The sequence below is a fragment of the Equus caballus genome, chromosome 9 (assembly GCF_041296265.1).
Source record: "Equus caballus isolate H_3958 breed thoroughbred chromosome 9, TB-T2T, whole genome shotgun sequence".
Lineage (NCBI taxonomy): Eukaryota > Metazoa > Chordata > Mammalia > Perissodactyla > Equidae > Equus > Equus caballus.
In genome coordinates, this window is record NC_091692.1 from 36,251,522 (window position 1) to 36,270,351 (window position 18,830).

Here is an 18,830-nt window from a genome sequence, read left to right on the forward strand (position 1 = left end):
AGATCCTTCACTTCCTTGGTTAAGTTTATCCCAAGGTATTTTATTCTTTTCGTTGCGATTGTGAATGGGATTGAGTTCTTGAGTTCTTTTTCTGTTAGTTCATTGTTAGTGTATAGAAATGCTACTGATTTATGTATGTTGATTTTATACCCTGCTACTTTGCTGTAGTTGTTGATTACTTCTAATAGTCTTTCTATGGATTCTTTGGGGTTTTCTATATATAAGATCATGTCGTCTGCAAACAGCGAGAGTTTTACTTCTTCATTACCTATTTGGATTCCTTTTATTTCTTTTTCCTGCCGAATTGCTCGGGCCAACACCTCCAGTACTATGTTGAATAGGAGTGGTGAAAGTGGGCACCCTTGTCTTGTTCCTGTCCTCAGAGGGATGGCTTTCAGTTTTTGTCCATTGAGTATGATGTTGGCTGTGGGTTTGTCATATATGACCTTTATTTTGTTGAGGTACTTTCCTTCTATACCCATTTTATTGAGGGTTTTTATCATAAATGGGTGTTGGATCTTGTCGAATGCTTTCTCTGCACCTATTGAGATGATCATGTAGTTTTTGTTTTTCATTTTGTTGATGTAGTGTATCACGTTGATTGACTTGCGGATGTTGAACCATCCCTGTGTCCCTGGTATAAATCCCACTTGATCATGGTGTATAATCTTTTTGATGTATTGCTGTATTCGGTTTGCCAGAATTTTGTTGAGGATTTTTGCATCTATGTTCATCAGTGATATCGGCCTGTAGTTCTCCTTCTTTGTGTTGTCCTTGTCAGGTTTGGGGATCAGAGTGATGCTGGCTTCATAGAATGTGTTAGGGAGTTCTCCATCTTCCTCAATTTTCTGGAATAGTTTGAGAAGAATAGGTATTAAGTCTTCTTTGAATGTTTGGTAGAATTCTCCAGAGAAGCCATCTGGTCCTGGACTCTTATTTTTGGGGAGGTTTTTGATTACTGTTTCTATTTCCTTACTTGTGATTGGCCTATTCAGATTCTCCATTTCTTCCTGATTCAGTTTGGGGAGGTGGTGGGAGTCTAGGAAGTTGTCCATTTCTTCCAGGTTGTTCAATTTGTTGGCATATAGTTTTTCATAGTATTCTCTTATGGATGATCCCTTGTATTTCATTGGTATCTGTTGTGATTTCTCCTCTCTTATTCCTAATTTTATTTATTTGAGATTTCTCTCTTCTTTTCTTGGTGAGTCTAGCTAAAGGTTTGTCGATTTTGTTAATTTTTTCGAAGAACCAACTCTTTGTTTCATTGATCCTTTCTACTGTCTTTTTAGTTTCAATATCGTTTATTTCTGCTCTTATTTTTATTATTTACCTCCTTATACTGACTCTGGGCTTTGTTTGTTCTTCTTTTTCTAGTTCTGTTAGGTGTTGTTTGAGGTTGCTTATGTGAGCTTTTTCTTGTTTAGTGAGGTGAGCCTGTATTGCGATGAATTTCCCTCTTAGGACTGCTTTTGCTGCATCCCAAATGATTTGGTATGTCGTGTTCTCGTTTTCATTTGTCTCCAGATAAAATTTGATTTCTTCTTTAATTTCTTCAATGATCCATTGTTTGTTGAGAAGCTTGTTGTTTAGTCTCCACATTTTTGCACCTTTCTCTGCTTTTTTCTTGTAGTTGATTTCTAGTTTCATAGCATTATGATCAGAAAAGATGCTTGATATTATTTCAACTCTCTTGTATTTATTGATGTTTGCTTTGTTTCCCAAAATATGGTCAATCCTTGAGAATCTTCCATGTGCACTTGAGAAGAATGTGTAACCTGCTGTTTTTGGATGAAGTGTTCTATATATATCTATTAAGTCCATCTGGTCTAATTTTTCATTTAATTCTATTATTTCCTTGTTGATTTTCTGTCTGGATGTTCTGTCCATTGGTGTTAATGGTGTGTTGAGGTCCCCTAGTATTATTGTATTGTTGTTGATGTCTTCTTTTAGTTCTGTTAAGAGTTGCTTTACAAATTTTGGTGCTCCTGTGTTGGGTGCGTATATATTTATAAGTGTTATGTCTTCTTGGTGGAGAGTCCCTTTTATCATTATGTATTGTCCCTCTTTGTCTTTCTTTATCTGTTTTGCTTTGAAGTCTACCTTGTCTGATATTAGTATAGCGACACCTGCTTTCTTTTGTTCATTATTAGCTTGGAGTACTGTTCTCCATCCCTTCACTCTGAGTCTGTGTTTGTCTTTAGGGCTGAGGTGTGTTTCCTGGAGGCAGCATATTGTTGGGTCTTGTTCTTTGATCCATCCTGCCACTCTGTGTCTTTTGATTGGGGAGTTCAATCCATTTACATTTAGAGTGATTATTGAGATGTGGGGGCCTACCATTACTATTTTATGTCTTGTTTTCCGGTTTTCTTCAATTTCCTTGTTTCTCATCCCATGGTTTAATCTGTTCTGATGAAGAGCTGCTACTCTCTGTTGTTGTCCTTCTACTTATCTCCTCTGCTCTTGGTTTTGTAGCCCCTTTCCTTTTTTGGATTTTTCAGGAATGAGGGTTTTTCTGAGGATTTCCTGAAGAGGAGGTTTTGTGGCAATGAACTCCCTTAATTTTTGTTTATGTTGGAAAGTTTTTATTTCTCCCTCATATTTGAAGGATATTTTTGCTGGGTAGAGAATTCTCAGCTGTAGGTTTTTGTCCTTCAGATTTTTGAATATATCATTCCACTCTCTTCTAGCCTGTAAAGTTTCTGCTGAGAAATCTGCTGATAGCCTGATGGGGGTTCCTGTGTAGGTTAGTTTCTTTTGCCTGGCTGTCCTTAGTATTTTCTCCTTGTCGTTGACTTTTGCTAGCTTCACTACTATATGCCATGGGGTTGGTCTTCTTGCATTGATAAAGTTTGGAGATCTCTTGGCTTCTGTCACCTGAAGATGCATCTCCCTCACCAGATTTGGGAAGTTCTCAGCCATTATTTCTTTGAATAGGCTTTCTGCCCCTTTCTCCTTCTCTTCTCCCTCTCCTATACCTATAATCCTTACGTTGCATCTGATAATTCTCGGAGAGTTTCTTCACTTCTTTTTAGTCTTACTTCTCTCTCCTCCTCTGCCTGCAGCATTTCTATATTCCCATCTTCCAAATTGCTAATTCTTTCCTCCATATTATCAGCCCTACTGTTCAGTGCATCTAGATTTTTCTTAATCTCCTCTATTGTGTTCTTCATTTCCAGTATTTCTGTTTGATTCTTCTTTATCGTATCAAACTCTTTTGTGATATAGCTCCTGAACTCGTTGAGTTGTCTATCTGAATTCTCTCTTAACTCATTGAGTATTTTAATGATGGCTGTTTTGAAGTCATCATCATTTAGGTTATATATTTCATTTTCTTTGTCTGTGTATTTGTTGTTTTCCTTCTGTTCTGTAGATTTAATGTATTTTTTCATATTGCTTGATGTAGATTTGTGCCTCTGCATAGAGATAGAGATTAGTTGCTCCTTCCACTTGTTTCTGCTGGTGTGGTGGGGGAGCAGCTGTTTATACTGCACCAACCAGGAACCCTATCCGCAGTTGCTAACTGGGCCTGGGCCCCTCCTCGTAGTCACAGTGGTCCTTTGGATTCCCTCTTCTGCTGTGGGGGCCATCACAGGGGGGCTTCAGGCTGCTGGTGCCTACTGTTGCAGCCCACCTAGACGTGCTCCCTCCTTGGGGTCTGCAATGGTGTTATGGGCTTTTCCAGCAGCCAGGGGTAGGATCACTTATATTTGCTGCTCCATCACTGTCGGCACCCACAAAATCTCACTTGTCCACTATGGGTCGCAGCAGAGCTATTGGCATCTTCTACAGTCTGTGGTTAGCTCACCTAGCTATGCTACTTTTGTCCCGGGGTCTTCCAGCCTTGTGGCTGCCAGATGGGTGCTTTCTACTAGTGCTGTGCAGAGGCTTTCGCTGAGGCTGCTGTGAGCCTGTAGGGTTTCCCCCTAGGCTATGGAGCTGGGTCGATGGAACTCCACCCAGCCCCAGTCCTGTTCCCCAGGAACTCGGGGAGCACTTTGCCCTGACTGGGGGATAGCCAGAGATCCTGATTTCAGTGGTAGCTGGTCAGCTGCTGCCCTGCCTGATATTCTCCTCTCCGGGACCCTCCCGGTGTTGTGAATGCTGGGTGTGGCCCCTCCGATAATGGCAGACAGAGAGTTTTGTCTGCTGCCCGGGCAGAACTCTGGAGCTTCTCCCCTGGGCTGTGGAGCCAGCCTCTGGAGCTTCACCCAGCCCCAGTCCTCTCTGAGATGTCCGGCAACCCCTTACCCCCCCAGGCAGGCAATGGCAGCTGGGGGTCGCCTCGCCCTATGGGATTCTCTCTGGGACTTTTCTGGAGTTGTGAATGCTGGGCATGGCCCCTCTGCTAATGGCAGACAGAGAGTTTTGTCTGCTGCCTGGGCAGAACTTTGGAGCTTCCCCTCCGGGGTGCAGAGCCGGCCTCTGGAGCTTCACCCAGCCCCAGTCCTCTCTGAGATCTCCAGCAATCCCTTGCCCGGCTGTGCAGGCAGTGGCAGCCCGGCAGCCACCATGCCCTCTGTGATTCTCTCTGGGACCCTCCGGGCACCATGGACACCAGGCGGGATCTCCCCGCCAATGGCGGGGTGAGACTCTCCCCGCAGGCTCAAGTGTGTAACTCTAGAGTTTCCCTCTGTGTTTAGGAGTAATTGTGGGGGGTTTAGGTAGGGTTCTGGTCACCTGTTTCCACCGTCGCTCCTCTGGTGTGTGCTCGCTCCTGCCCCAGGTGTGTGTTGATCTTCGGGGGCGTCCGTTGGAAGAAAGCCGCTTGCAGGTACTAGGCTGTTCGGTCGGGGTCGGAGAGTTTTCACCTATCTCCACCTCCTCCCGGAGGGAAGTCCATCCGCCTTCCGATGTATAGTCGTGTGGGTCTCTCAGAAGTCCTGAGATGCTATCTGGATATCCTTTGGTAAGTGATGAGTGTCCAAATAATTGTAGACTCGAAGGGCGAGAGACAAAGAGGACTACTCACGGTGCCATCTTGGATATTCTCCTAATTTTATTTTTTAAGACTATTTTTTTTAGAGTAGTTTTAGGCTCACAACATTAAGAGGAAGGTCTGGAGATCTCCCGTGTGCCCCCTGCCCTGCACGTGCACAACTGTATTCAGCTTGTTCCTGATTTTTGAGGAAAAGCTTCTAATTTTTCTCTGTTGAGTATAATATTAGCTATGGGTTTATCATATGTGGCTTTTGTTATGTTGAGGTATTTCCCTTCTATATTCAATCTGTTGAGGGTTATCATGAAAGAATGTTGTATTTTGCCAAATGCATTTTCTACATCTATTGAGATGATCATATGATTTTTATCTTTTATTCTATTAATGTAGTGTATTGCATTAATTGATTTGCATATGTTGAACCATCCCTGCATCCTGGGGAAAAATTGCACTTGGTCATGGTGTATAATCCTTTTAATGAATTCTTGAATTCAGTTTGGTAATATTTTGTTGGGGATTTTTGCATCTATGTTCATCAGGGATATTGGTCTATTGTTTTCTTAAAGTGTCCTCATCTGGCTTTTGTGTCAAGGTAATACAGGCCTCATAGAATTAGTTTGGAAGTGTTCCTTTTTCATTTTTTTGGAAGAGTTTGAGAAAGATTGGCATTAATTCTTCTTTAAATGTTAGGTAGAATTTGCCAGGGAAGCCATCTGGTCCTGGGGTTTCTGTGTTGGGAGGTTTTTGATAGCTGATTCAATCTCCTTGTCTTTTCAGACTTTCTATATCTTCTTGGTTCTGTCTTGGAAGGTTATCTGATTCTAAGAACTTACCCATTTCTTCTAGGATATCCAGAAGATAGCCTTGTTCATAGTTGTCTCTTAGGAGCCTATGTATTTTTGTAGTGTCCATTGGAATTTCTCCTTTTTCATTTCTGAGTTTATTTGAGTTATTTTTATTTAGTAGTTTTTCTAAAGTTTTGTCAACTTTGTTTATCTTTTTTAAAAAACCAGCTCTTATTTTCATTGATCTTTTCAATTATTTTTCTGGACTCTATTTCATTTAATTCTCTGTGATCTTTGTTATTTCCTTCCTTCTGCTAACTTTGGTCTCAATTTGTTCTTTTTCTAGTTCTTTGAAGCATAAAGTTGGTTTCTTTATTTGTAATCTTTAAAATTTCTTAATATATGCATTTATTGCTATAAACTCTGCCTCAGAAATGCTTTTGTAGCATCCTATAGGTTTTGGTGTGCTGTGTTCCCATTTTCATTTGTTTTGAGATATTTTTTGTTTTCCTTTTGATTTCTTCTTTAGCCCATTGATTGTTCAGGAGCATGGTGTTTAGTTTCCACATATTTGTAGATTTTCTGGCTTTCCTCATGTTATTGATTTCTAGTTTCATACCACTGTGGTTAGAAACGGTACTTGGTATGATTTCAGTCCTCTTAAATTTACTAAGATTTGTTTTGTGCCCTATCACATAATCTATCCTTGATAGTATTCCTTGTGCTCTTGAGAAGAATGTGTATTCTGCTGCTGTTGAATGGAATGCTCTATAGGTGTCTTTTAGGTCCATTTCTTCTAATGTTTGGTTCAAGTTCATCACTTCCTTGTTGATTTTCTTTCTGGATGATCTATCCAGAAACTGACTTTTTTGAAACTGAGGTCTTCTATGATCATTGTATCATCTATTTTTCCCTTCATATCTGTTAGTGTTTGCTTAATATATTCAGGTGCTATGATGTTGCATGTGTGTATATTTCGGATTGTTATATCTTCTTGATTGATTCTTTTATTATTATACAATGATCTTTCTTATCTCTTATTACCATTTTTGGTTTAAAGTCTAATTTGTCTGATATAAGTATAGCTACCCCTGCTTTCTTTTGGTTTCTATTTGTAAGGAATATCTTTTTCCACCCCTTCACTTTGAGTCTATGTGTGTCCTTAAGGCTCAAGTGGATCTCTTAGGCAGTATATAATTGGTCTTATGTTTTATCTGTCCATCCACTGTTTGCTTTTTGATTGAGGAATTCAAGCCATTAACATTTAGTGTCATTATCAATATGTAAGGACTTACTAATGTCTTCTTATTATTTGCTTTCTGGTTGTTTTGTATTTCCATTGTTTCTTTTCCCTTCTATTTCTGTCTAGCTTTGTAAATTTGTTATTTTCTGTGGTGGTAGGCTCTGTTTACCCTTTCTTTGTCTTTTGTGGATCTGCTCTAGATTTTTGCTTTGTAGTTACCACAGGGCTTACATAAATCATCTTATAGATGAAACAGTCCATCTTAGTCCAACTTATGAAGCTCTACCCTTTTATTCTTCACTTTTATATTATTGATGTCACAATTTATCTCTTTTTATGTTGTGTATTTGTTAAAAATTTATAGTTGCTATAGTCATTCTTACTATATTTTCTTTTACCTTTATATTATAGTTGAGTGTTAACAGACCATCATAATATAGAGTTACCGTTTTTAAAGTCTGACTGTGTATTTTTCACCTTTGCCATAGTGTTATGTACTTTTGTATGTTATCATGTCACTGATTAGTGTCTTTCATTTTGGCTTGAAGAACTTTCAGGCTTCTTGCAAGGCAGATGTAGTGATGGTGAACTCCAACAGTTTTTGTTTTTCTGTGAAAGCCTTTGTTTCTCCTTCATATCTGAATGATAACTTTGCCAGATAAAGTACACTTGGCTGGCAATGTTTATCTTTCCACACTTTGAATACGTCAACCCACTCTCTTTTGGCCTGTAGGGTTCTGCTGAGAAATCTGTTGATAGCCCAATGGGAGTTTTTTGTAGATTACCTCCTTTTTTCCCCTGGCTGCCTTTAAGACACTTTCTTTATTATTGATTTCTACACTTTCATTATAATGTGTCTTGGACAGGCTTTTTTGCATTCAGATGACAGGGTGATCTATTGGCCTTGTGGACTTGTATATCCAAGTCTTCCCCAGGTTTGGGAAGTTCTCAGCTCTTATTTCTTTAAATAAACTCTCTGTCCCCTTCTCCCTCACTTCTTCTGGAACACTGATTATTCTTATATTTGTCTTTTTGATGGAATCCCATGGCTCACAAAGGCTTTCTTCACTCTTCCTTAATCTCTGTTCTTTTTTTCCTTCTGTGTTATTTCAGAATTCCTATCCTCCAAGTCATTTATTCTTTCTTCCATCTGGGTTGCCCTCCTACTGATGCTCTCTGTTGCATTCATCTCATTCACTGAATTCTTCAGCTTCAGAATTTCTGTTTGGTTCCTTTTTATAATTTCAATCATCTCTTTGGAAAATGACACATACTTTTTGTATAGTTTATTCCTAATTCTATTCAGTTGCCTTTCTGAATTCTCTTGTAACTCATTGAGTTTCTTCATAGCTACTATTTTGCTTTTTTTTTTTTTTTTTTTAGTACTAGGGCTTACCTTTTTTTTTTTTTTTTTGGTGAGGAGAGATTGGGCCTGAGCTAACATCTGTTGCCAATCTTCCTCTTTTTTATTTTTCTTCTCAAAGCCCCAGTACATAGTTGTATATCCTAGTTGTAAGTCATTATAGTTCTTTTATGTGGGATGCCACCACAGCATGGCTTGATGAGCGGTGTGCAGGTTGGCACCCAGGATCTGACCACTGAACCCTGGGCTGCTGAAGTGTAGCATGTGAACTTAACATTATGCTACTGGGCTGGCCCTGAATTCTTTACCAGTTTGATCACACTATTCTATGCCTTGGACCTTGGCTGCTGGACATTGTCATTTTCTTTTTGTGATGCCATAGTTCCTTGATTTTTCATATTCTTCTTGGTTATGCATTGGTGCTTTCATATTTGAAGTAGCAGACACATCCTTAACTGTGCTTGTTACCTTCAGCAGATCGGGTTATGTTCTATGGTATTGTTTTCATATGAGTTTTTCCCTCTGTGTTTGTGATGGTGAACCTGCTCCACTCTTCTTGTTCTCTCTTGTGGAAAAATTTTTAAGCTTTTGTGTCTTCTCTGGTTCTTACCATTCACCAGGCTGGCGATTGGAAACCTCTCTTTCTTTTTTCCAGAAGGTGCCAGTATAGCTCAAATTTGTAGTGTCTTCCTTGCCAACCAACTGCAGCCTCTTTTCTGAGCGTGCTCCCTCTTTATCAGAGCTTGCTCACTTGGTCACACTCAGGAGTGTACACAAGAAACCAGCAGCAGAGTTGGGTGGGTGTCGGCTTAGGAATTGGCATGTTGGGGGTGCCTTTGGGACATCAGGGGTAGTAACTCCCAGAGACTCATGGGTAGACTTCCTGTTGAGTACGATCCCTTTAATGCCTTTTGAAATTCTTATCTGCCTCTTTCCCAGTATCCTCCCTCTTCCTAATGGTAGAGCTCCCACCTTAGCACTCCAGGTGCTGGTGGAGAGAAATGGGTTTCTCGAGCTGTGTCCCACCTGGCTGTGGTAGCCAAGAATTCACTTACCACTTTCCATTTCCCCACAGGAGGTTGCCTCTGATGGACAAATTAGCCCTGTTCAGTGTTCACTTGGGGGTGAGGTGGTGCCAAGAAAGTTTCTGTTAGTGCCTCCACTGCAATCAAATTTGTATTTACCTTGTTTTCCTCCCTTAGTGTGCTGGCGTCTCCCTTCAGGAAGGCTGGCCTTCTGCAAGTTCTCTCTCATGCTTGAGTGCCTGCCTGGGTCAGCATTCACCTGAGTTTTGCACAAAAATAGCAAGAAGGATCTGGGCTGTTTTGCTGGCTCTACTGTTCTGCAGCCTGTTTGGAGGTTTGTCTGTTTTTTACTGGCTGCACTGGTGGACAAGACTCTTCCTGGGTCTCTTGGAGTACAGTAGTAGGTCCCAAAAGGTTCACCAAGGTGCTTTTGTTTGTGTATGGATGGCTAATTTGTTGATTAAAAAGAGAGATAAAAAGAAGAAATGTCTTATGCAACCATGTTGCTGATGTCACTTCTATGCATTTTGTCTTTAAAACAAAAGAAGTGTTTACAAGCCAAAAATACAATAATACTGACTTTTATATTTACCTATGTAGCTACCTTTACCATTCATTTCTGTGTATGCCTTTGAGTTACTGTCTAGTGTCATTTCAGCCTAAAGGACTCCCTTTAAGATTTCTTATAGGGCAGGTCTACTAGCGAAATACTCTCTCAGTTTTTCTTTATCTGCATATGTCTTAATTTCTCCTTCATCTTTGCTGGATGTAGAGTCCTTTGTTGACTTTGTTGATTTTTCTCTTATCACAATTCATCTGGCCTCCATGGGTTCTGAGGTGAAATTGTTAATCTTATTGAAGATCTCTTGTTTCTGATGAATTGCTTTGCTCTTGTTGCTTTCAAGATGCTTTGTGTTTGGCTTTCCACAATTTGACTATGATCTTTTTTGGCATGGATATCTTTGCGTTTATTCTCCCTGGCATTAGTTGGGCTTCTTGGTTGTGTAGATTCATGTCTTTCATAGAAGTTGGGAAAAACTTGGTCATTATTTCTTCAGATATTCTTTCTGCCCCTTTCTCTCTCTTCTTCTTCTGGTACTCCCATTATGCACATGTTGGTGTACCTGATGGTGTGTCACAGGTCTCTTGGACTATGTTTACTTTTCTTCATTCTTTCCTTTTTATGCTTCTTTAATTGGACATCATTTTCAATTGTCCTGTATTCAGGTTTGCTGAGTCTTTCTTCTGCTTGTTCAGTTCTGTTGTTGTAACCTGCTTGTGAATCTTTCATTTAATTTCAGCTTCAGAATTTGGTTCCTTTTGATAATTTCTAAATCTCTATTGATATTCTCTATGTGATAATGCATCATGTTCCTGGTTTCCTTTAGTTCTTTGTCCTTGGTTTCCCTTAGCTCTTGAGCATATTTAAGACAGGTGATTTAGTCTTTGTCTAGTGAGTCCAATATCTGGGCTTCCTCAGGGACATTTTATATTAATTTCTTTATTCCCTGTGAATGGGTCATACTTTCCTGTTTCTTTGCTTGCCTCATAATTTTTTGTCATAAATCAGACATTTTGAATTTATAATGTGGCAGCTCTGGAAATCAGATTTTCCTCTCTCCTGGGCATGCGTGTGGACTTCTTGATCCCTGGTATATGCAGGAGCTTTTAAAAGCCCTTATTCCCCACATATCCCCTTTTCTGAACTCTTCTTTCCCAGGTTCTTTGGTCTTTCTATTGCTTTCTTGAGGCTGCTACAGCCAATAATTTTGAACTTATGTGCCTGTGGCAAATGCCCAAATGCCATCCCTTGCTCCCGTCCTTTGGGGAACCACCTTTGGGGACAGGTGCAAACACACAAACATAATTTGTTGAGAATGGAGTCTGCATTACGTCCTCTGGCACTAATAACCTGCACTAGGAATTCACAGTGCTGTCTTAACAACCACCAGAAATCTTGAGAATGGAGGTCAGGAAGCAGGCAATTTAAGATGCCACAGCAATTTCTTATTGCAATGCAGCAGCTTCTTTCTTCATTATGCTTTCCTCTGATTGTTGTAAGTTTTTGGCCAGATTCTAGAGTTCTTCAAAAGTCAATTCTGATTGATAGGTTTTCCCAGTTATTGTGGAAGGACAGAACCCCGTAGCTCCCTACTCCACCATTTTTAGTGACTTTGCTCCTCTCGTTTTCTTAAAATTACTATTGTGTACGCCTATAAAGAACTTAATCTCCTTTAGTCGTTGATTTTAATATCATTTTATGCATATGTAAACAGGAAAATATAAGCCAAGTCTATTGCTTAAAGTATTCCTAAACTTCTTCATGTTCACTGTTTGCCTCCTTTGAATCACTTTTAAACTCAGTCATTGGTGTTTGTTTTTCTTATACAACACGGTTTCTGCTCGATACAGAGAGTTAGTGATGTAGACTTTCTTAAAAGTGCGCTCTCAGGGCCGGCCCAGTGGCACAGTGGTTAAGTTTGAACGTTCCACTTCAGCGGCCTGGGGTTCACTGGTTCGGATCCTGGGTGAAGGCATGGCACTGCCTGGCAAGCCATGCTGTGGCAGGCATCCCACATATACAGTAGAGGAAGATGGGCATGGATGTGAGCTGAGGGCCAGCCTTCCTCAGCAAAAAGAGGCAGATTGGAGGCAGATGTTAGCTCAGGGCTAATCTTCCTCAAAAAAAAAAAAAGTGCACTCTCCACTACCATCCCCAGGATTTCACTCCCAGCCACTGACAACCATATGCAGGCGATGACAAACATCATAACTGACATGTTGGCCAATGGTGATTGTCATATGCATCTCAATTTCAACAAAATATGAAGCATCTAATATTGGTAATAGGTTAGAAGTATTTTTTCCTGAAAAATCATGTAACGAAATGATTAATTTGACTAAAGCCAGTCACAGAAAGCAACAGAGAGGTGCCATTTTAGTAGGGGCTGGCAGATGGAAGGATCTTGCCAGCCAAGCAGCAGAAGGAAGGAAGAGTACTCTCAGCAGAACCATCTGCATCACACACAAGGAACCAGGCAGGTATGTGGAGTATTCAGAATTGAGTCGGGCATCAGTTGCTTGTGGTAGGAAATGGATTTAAAGAAGTGGGCAGTGGAGGGCTTACACTTGGAAACTGAAACTACATTCTCCTGGCAAAGAACCTTTCAAAAGATTCTAAGAAAGGGTAATGTGACGGCATCTTCCTCTTCAAAGATCTCTTAGCAGCCATGTGAAGAATGGATTGGATGAGGAGAACAGATTGTGAGAGTGCAAACCTGCTGTGCCCTTACTGGGTGAGCAGGTGTGACTGAAGTGCCAATGAGGAGGTGTCTGGTTGCTGGGCTGTGGCAGGGATGTGGGAGGCAGGACTGACAGGAGTGGGCTGAGGGAAGGGTGAATCCACTTGACAAGAATACAGGTTGGGAAGACAAATTGCTTCTCCTTTGCGTTTTTATTATTGGAAATGTGAGCAAGTACTTGCCAGGTTGGACACCTGACCCTCAGAACCAAATACCTATTCTTAGCTCTGGCTTTGTAATCTGGGGGCTCAGTCTCTTAAATTCCAGAGGCTGAAGTGAATGCAGAATTTTTTACCCATTATAGTAGGTTTTTAATAAACACACAGGCTTTAACAAGGCTTGAGATGCGTGACCCCCAACACTCACTGGTTTTATTCTTTTGACCCTTGTCTTCCCTTTTCCAAATCCACACACTGGTTTACCCAAAAAAGTCTATATTTGTAACCTCACAACTGTCTGACACAAAACAATGAAAATATACCATAAAGTTAAAATTATCCCTGAGGCAGAAGGTTAACAAAAGTATCTAATACGATAGTTGAGAAGAATAATGTAAAGAGGGCACTAAGTCAACAAGGTTTTCCTCCTCCTCAACTTCATGCATTTTTGTTTTAGATAGCATTGCTCAAATAACATTTTCACTGTTTCAGAGTTTTAGAGTTTAACTTGGAGGAGAAATGTTCTTGCCCTGTATCTTGTGCCATATGAAGCATTCAAAAATGATCCCTCATTAGAACTGAGTTATGGTCACTCCATGTTATGAATGAGTACGAGAAAACCAGACCGACCTTCTAACCCTGACAGTGCTTAACAATACTAGAGCACATTTTAAGCACTTTGAGCCTCCTGAATTTCTAAAGACTGATGTATTTAGAAAGTCCATGTGGAGTAGAATTCATTTGAACAACTCAGCTATGCTTAACATACAAACGTCCTTGGAAACATGAAAAATAAAAACGTTCCAGCTGGAACGCCTTCCTGGTGACGGTTCTACTCAGAATACCAAAGAGTCAGGAAGGCTCAAATAATTATTTGGAGCAGATCTCTAGCAATGAGAAATGATTAAGAACAACTTTGTATTTATCTTGAATAAATTAATCATAGAGTTAGGAAAGGGTAGTAAGTAGAGACGTTGAAGAAATGAACAACTACTGTCATAAAAACTGAACTTTAAATTTTTTGTTATTTTTTAGAAAGTCTTTAATTTGCCCTCAAGTGTCACAACAAATCCATAGCTTGCTGATCTATGATCTCTCCTCTCCCTCTTTCTGGAAAAGGAAAGAAAATTCTTAAATCGAAGTGATTATTAATTACTGGTTAGCATATTTTAAAAACATAGGCCTGGCATCTCTTTCAAGCTCAATCTCAGAACGTCAAGGGCATTCTAATGTTCTTCCTCAATAGCATTACTGTCTTGGAAATGCAACTTCATTTTAATAAATATATTTATATTTACTAATAACTGTACTAATCATCTCACTAAATTTTTTTATGAGAAAATAGTTCTTCCATATAAATATTTTTTTGCATTCCCTAATTGATTAGAGAGGGCTTTACTAGTGTTTTTACGGCTTCCTACATAAATAAGAATTAAGAAGTTTGTCCTAGGCCTTTTCTCTGAGCCTGTGTGAACTCACACTATACGTGGTCCTGGGTTTTACCCTTAATAGGTAAGTAATTAATAGTGTGACATCAACATTGTGAACCCTCTCGGAGTAATTCTAAAGCAGTATGTTTGTTCTTCCAGAAAACGTATTAAATATCCCAGGGTGCATCATTAGAAATCACCTCTGGGACTGCCTGCAGAAATTCCAGCACAGTTTGCGGAGCATTTGGTGTTTGGATGCAACATCTGGTGAACAAGAAGTCTAAGCCAAGAACAGATGTGAGATGGAGGCCCCGTTTGAGTAGGGACAGTGATTTAATAGAATTGACCAGAAATGCCTGTCCCAAATTAGAGGAAACTTAACAAAGCCAATCCATACTGAGTGTTTTCATGCATTTTACATTGTGACGAGCTAGCAACTTAATACCCAGTCAGATCTACTGCTATAAATCTTATCTTTCTCCTAAAGAGGACCCAGCCCTTTTAGATTCAAAAGCACTTCTTTCCGGAATGCTACTGAACAGAGAAAAAAAGAGCCTGGAACTAAAAATAGGACTTGAAGCGAGATAGCACCACCAGATGGCGCTGCTGTAGCAGACCTAGAAGAAAAGCTAGCGCATGGGAGCTCGCGGGGAGCGCGGGGTCTTCTGGTCCCGGGGCTCTGCGGCGTTCGAGGACGGCCGCGGACCTGGCCAGGCCTCCTCGCACTCGAACCAACTGCATTTGGGGTGGCCGGCGGCTTAGACGCTGCAACCTGACTTCTCCTCCCCGATCTGTTCTGTCCCGCTGTCCCTTTGGTCAGGAAGCACCAGCTGGCGATGCAGAGTCTCCACCCGTAGGGCCAGAGGGGACCCAGGAACCCCGAGGAGGATTGCTAAAACAGGACCCCAATTCCCTGAAATATGCGAGGCTGAGCTGGTAACGAGCGGGTGAATGCGAGGCAGTCCCCTATCGTTCCCTCCCCGCCGACCGGACCTGGGTCCCCACGTCAAGATCTGTGGCTGGAGACCGTCCCGGCGCTCTGTTCCCCGCTGGCCGCTTCCCGCATCTGTGCTCCTCCCCGGAGTCGCCCTCCCCCAGCCTGCCTCCCTCTGACGATGGGAACTGGCCCGAGACACGCGCGCCCGGGCCAAGTCCTGGTTTTGATTTCTCTCCCGACTCCGAGGAACGAAGAGGCTCCCACCCCACAAACAGGAAGGAGAGAAGGACGGGAGTGCGGGCAGAGGGAGGGTCTTTCCCAGCAGCGCTGCCCGGGCCGGGCCAGGGCAGGGGGAGGAAGCACGCACCCCTGCCCTGACGCGCCAGTGGGAGGAGAGCCCCGGGGTGGAGCAAGGAGGAGCGCGGCAAGGAAGGTTCGAGGGGCGGCTCCGGGACAAGGGGGCTCCGGGGGCGGGGCGGGGCGGGGCGGGGGCTCCCAGGGTGCGCCGTCCACGCCCCCCCTCCCCGCGCCCCGGGGCGCCCCCGCAGTTCTGGAGCCGAGGCGGGGCCTGCGCGTCAGCCCGGGCTAGAAAAGGCGGCTGGCCCGGCCCAGCGAGCTGACAGCCGCGCTCACACACCCAGCCTGGCCCGACGCCGCCATGAGCGCCGCGCTCTTCAGCCTGGACGGCCCGGCGCGGGGCGCGCCCTGGCCCGCGGAGCCCGCGCCCTTCTACGAGCCTGGCCGGGCCGGCAAGCCGGGCCGCGGGGCCGAGCCGGGGGGCCTGGCCGAGCCGGGCGCCGCTGCCCCCGCTATGTACGATGACGAGAGCGCCATCGACTTCAGCGCCTACATCGACTCCATGGCCGCCGTGCCTACCCTGGAGCTGTGCCACGACGAGCTGTTCGCCGACCTCTTCAACAGCAACCACAAGGCGGGCGCGGCGGGTGCGGGCGCGGGCGCCCTGGAGCTCCTGCCCGGCGGCCTCGCGCGACCCCCCGGGCCGGGCCCCGCCGCCCCGCGACCGCTCAAGCGCGAGCCCGACTGGGGGGACGGCGACGCGCCCGGCTCGCTGCTGCCGGCGCAGGTGGCCGCGTGCGCGCAGACCGTGGTGAGCCTGGCGGCCGCCGCGCAACCCACACCACCCACGTCGCCGGAGCCGCCGCGCTGCAGCCCCGGGCCGAGCCCCGCGCCCGGCCCGGCCCGGGAGAAGGGCGCCGGCAAGAGGGGCCCGGACCGCGGCAGCCCGGAGTACCGGCAGAGGCGCGAGCGCAACAACATCGCCGTGCGCAAGAGCCGCGACAAGGCCAAGCGGCGCAACCAGGAGATGCAGCAGAAGCTGGTGGAGCTGTCTGCCGAGAACGAGAAGCTGCACCAGCGCGTGGAGCAGCTCACGCGGGACCTGGCCGGCCTCCGGCAGTTCTTCAAGCAGCTGCCCAGCCCGCCCTTCCTGCCGGCCGCGGGGGCCGCGGACTGCCGGTAACGTGCGGCCCGGGCAGGAGAGACTCACCAACGACCGATACCTCAGACCCGATGGGCCGGAGCGGAGCGCGCCCTGCCGGATGCCGCGAGGGCCGCCCGGCGTCGGCTACAGTTTCTTTGGGACTTATGAGCGAAAGGAAGCTTCAGCCTGGACTTACCACCCCTGAACTTCGAGAAAAGCTATACGTGTTTATTTTCCCTTAAATTATTTTTATAATGGTAGCTTTTTCTACATCGTACTCTTATTGATGCAGCTAAGGTACATTTGTAAAAAAAACCAACACTTTTCAGACAAACCCTTTGTATTGTAGATAAAAAGACGGAGCATGCTCACTTTTTTGTATTAATTTTTACAGTATTTGTAAGAATAAAGAAGCATTTAAAACCACCCCTGATTCCTGTATTCACAGTGACTCCCGCACGCCGGTGGCCCCCGGACCCCGCTGGGGAAGGCGCATTCCAGTGCCGGGCGTGCAGCAAGGCACACGGTGTGTACCCAAGGGGAGACCAAACTTCTTAGAAGAGAGGGTTTGCTTTGCTTTTGGAACGTGCCAAAGTCTTCTTCTAAATGTTTTATTTAACTTGGCTAAGATCGGGGAAGCACGACTAAGCTCATGTTAAACTAGCAGCTTTCCCGTGGAAGCTGGTCCCCGAAAAATAGCCAGACTCAGGAAGGGGGCTGGCTGGTCAACTGGCCCTGCAGCTGATTTGGGGGCCCTGTTGAGACCAGCGAAGAGCTCCCTAACCTTAGGTGAGGGGGTAGAGGAGGGGTCAGGTTATCCCAAAAGCACGTTGGAATCCTCTTTGGCGTTCATGGGACTTTGCTTTCCTTGGTCTCAGGGCCAGCTTCAGACTTTTCAAAGTGCATTTGTAGATGAAAAGGACAGTCACAAAGCTACTTACACCCGGCTGTCTTGCTGGTAATCGTAATGTTTCAAAGCTTAATCTGGATAAAGCCGTTTACTTTCCCCCCTTCTACGTCTGTCTTATGTAATGAATTAACTATGGCCTGTGGTGATTATATTGTTATAAGAAACAAAATCTTTAGTGTCCAAAGATAGTTAATTCATGGTTTTAGGTGTAATTTAAATCTCTGCCAACAAAGCAAATGATAACCACCTACCCCTCTTGAGTCTGTAATCTGGGTGCTCTGTGCACAGTGCACAGGAGGCAGCATGGTTAAACAGGCCTATCTAGGGTGAGCTGCCTGTGCAGCTTTGCTATTATCTGTGCAGTGTTGCTATAATCACACCCATTAATTTACCTACACTTTATGGGTAACAGTTTTACCTCTGACATAGTTTCCCAGAACATTTTCCCAAAAATATTGAACTGCAAAATGCTTAGTTTGGACATTTATTGTAGAGAAATATCACAATGTAGGACAAAGGTTTAAGCTTTGCAGGGTATTCTTTGGAGGAATGTTAAATACAAGAAAAACGTGTTGAATCATGGTAAAATTTTAAACACTGAAAAATTACAATTGAACAAAATACTTTTTTCTGCTATAATACAAAGTAAAGACCTCAAGCTTATTTAAGCTTTAATAACATGTTCCTAAATTTGCAGAAAGATAATAAAAAATATATAACCATAGAGAAAAGTATTTTGATTTATAGTTCACAAAACCATTTTACTTAACATTTGCCCTAGAAAAATCTAAGTTCCATTTCAAGATCATAAAATACGTTCACTCTGCCCATAGTTAACAAATAACTACCAAAAACCACCACCACCCCCCCTGCAGCCACATTGCAAAGTTCACAGATCCTATGGCAACTGACGGTGTTCTGAAGAGGCTCTTCCTGCACTCAGGAGCTCAATCTCCTCCAATCCAATGCAGCTGGTCGGATGGGTGGTTATGGACTGGACGAAACAGTTTAACAACCCCACCTCCTTTCCGAGGACACTCTTCACTTCATAAGTCTGCAGTGATAAAAGGCGTACTGGTTAAAGCAAACAGAGTTAGCCCTGGACATTCTGTTCCCAACAACACAGAATACCAAAGAGCAGAGCAGAAGGCCCCTTCCCCTGTCCATGATCTTCCGGTCTTCAAACGGTGAGAGCAATGTTGGTGAGGAGGAAGATATGAAGTGCAGTGATAAAGGCCCTATTTATTATGGCAAATGAAGGAACATTTTTCCGAAAAGTGAATTCTATTTTTATGCTAGA

General features: G+C 43.6%; 2 protein-coding genes across 42 annotated transcripts in view; one reads left to right on the forward strand and one right to left on the reverse strand.

Annotated features, from left to right (window-relative positions):
* The first annotated feature begins 15,748 nt into the window (after positions 1 to 15,748).
* On the forward strand, positions 15,749 to 17,046 carry CEBPD (CCAAT enhancer binding protein delta). Its single transcript, XM_023648662.2, has one exon. The coding sequence runs from the start codon at positions 15,838 to 15,840 to the stop codon at positions 16,657 to 16,659; it is 822 nt and encodes a 273-aa protein (XP_023504430.1). The 5' UTR covers positions 15,749 to 15,837; the 3' UTR covers positions 16,660 to 17,046.
* Positions 17,047 to 18,001: 955 nt separating this feature from the next.
* SPIDR (scaffold protein involved in DNA repair) overlaps positions 18,002 to 18,830 on the reverse strand; it is a 472,172-nt gene continuing 471,343 nt past the window's right edge. For all 41 annotated transcript variants that reach the window (XR_011421318.1, XR_011421317.1, XR_002810355.2 and 38 more), the window contains one exon: positions 18,002 to 18,584. Coding sequence is in view for 33 of the 41 variants with exons in the window: in XM_070221570.1 (XP_070077671.1) it covers positions 18,429 to 18,584 (156 nt within the window). In the remaining 8 variants the exon portion in view is untranslated. The remainder of the gene's footprint in view (positions 18,585 to 18,830) is intronic.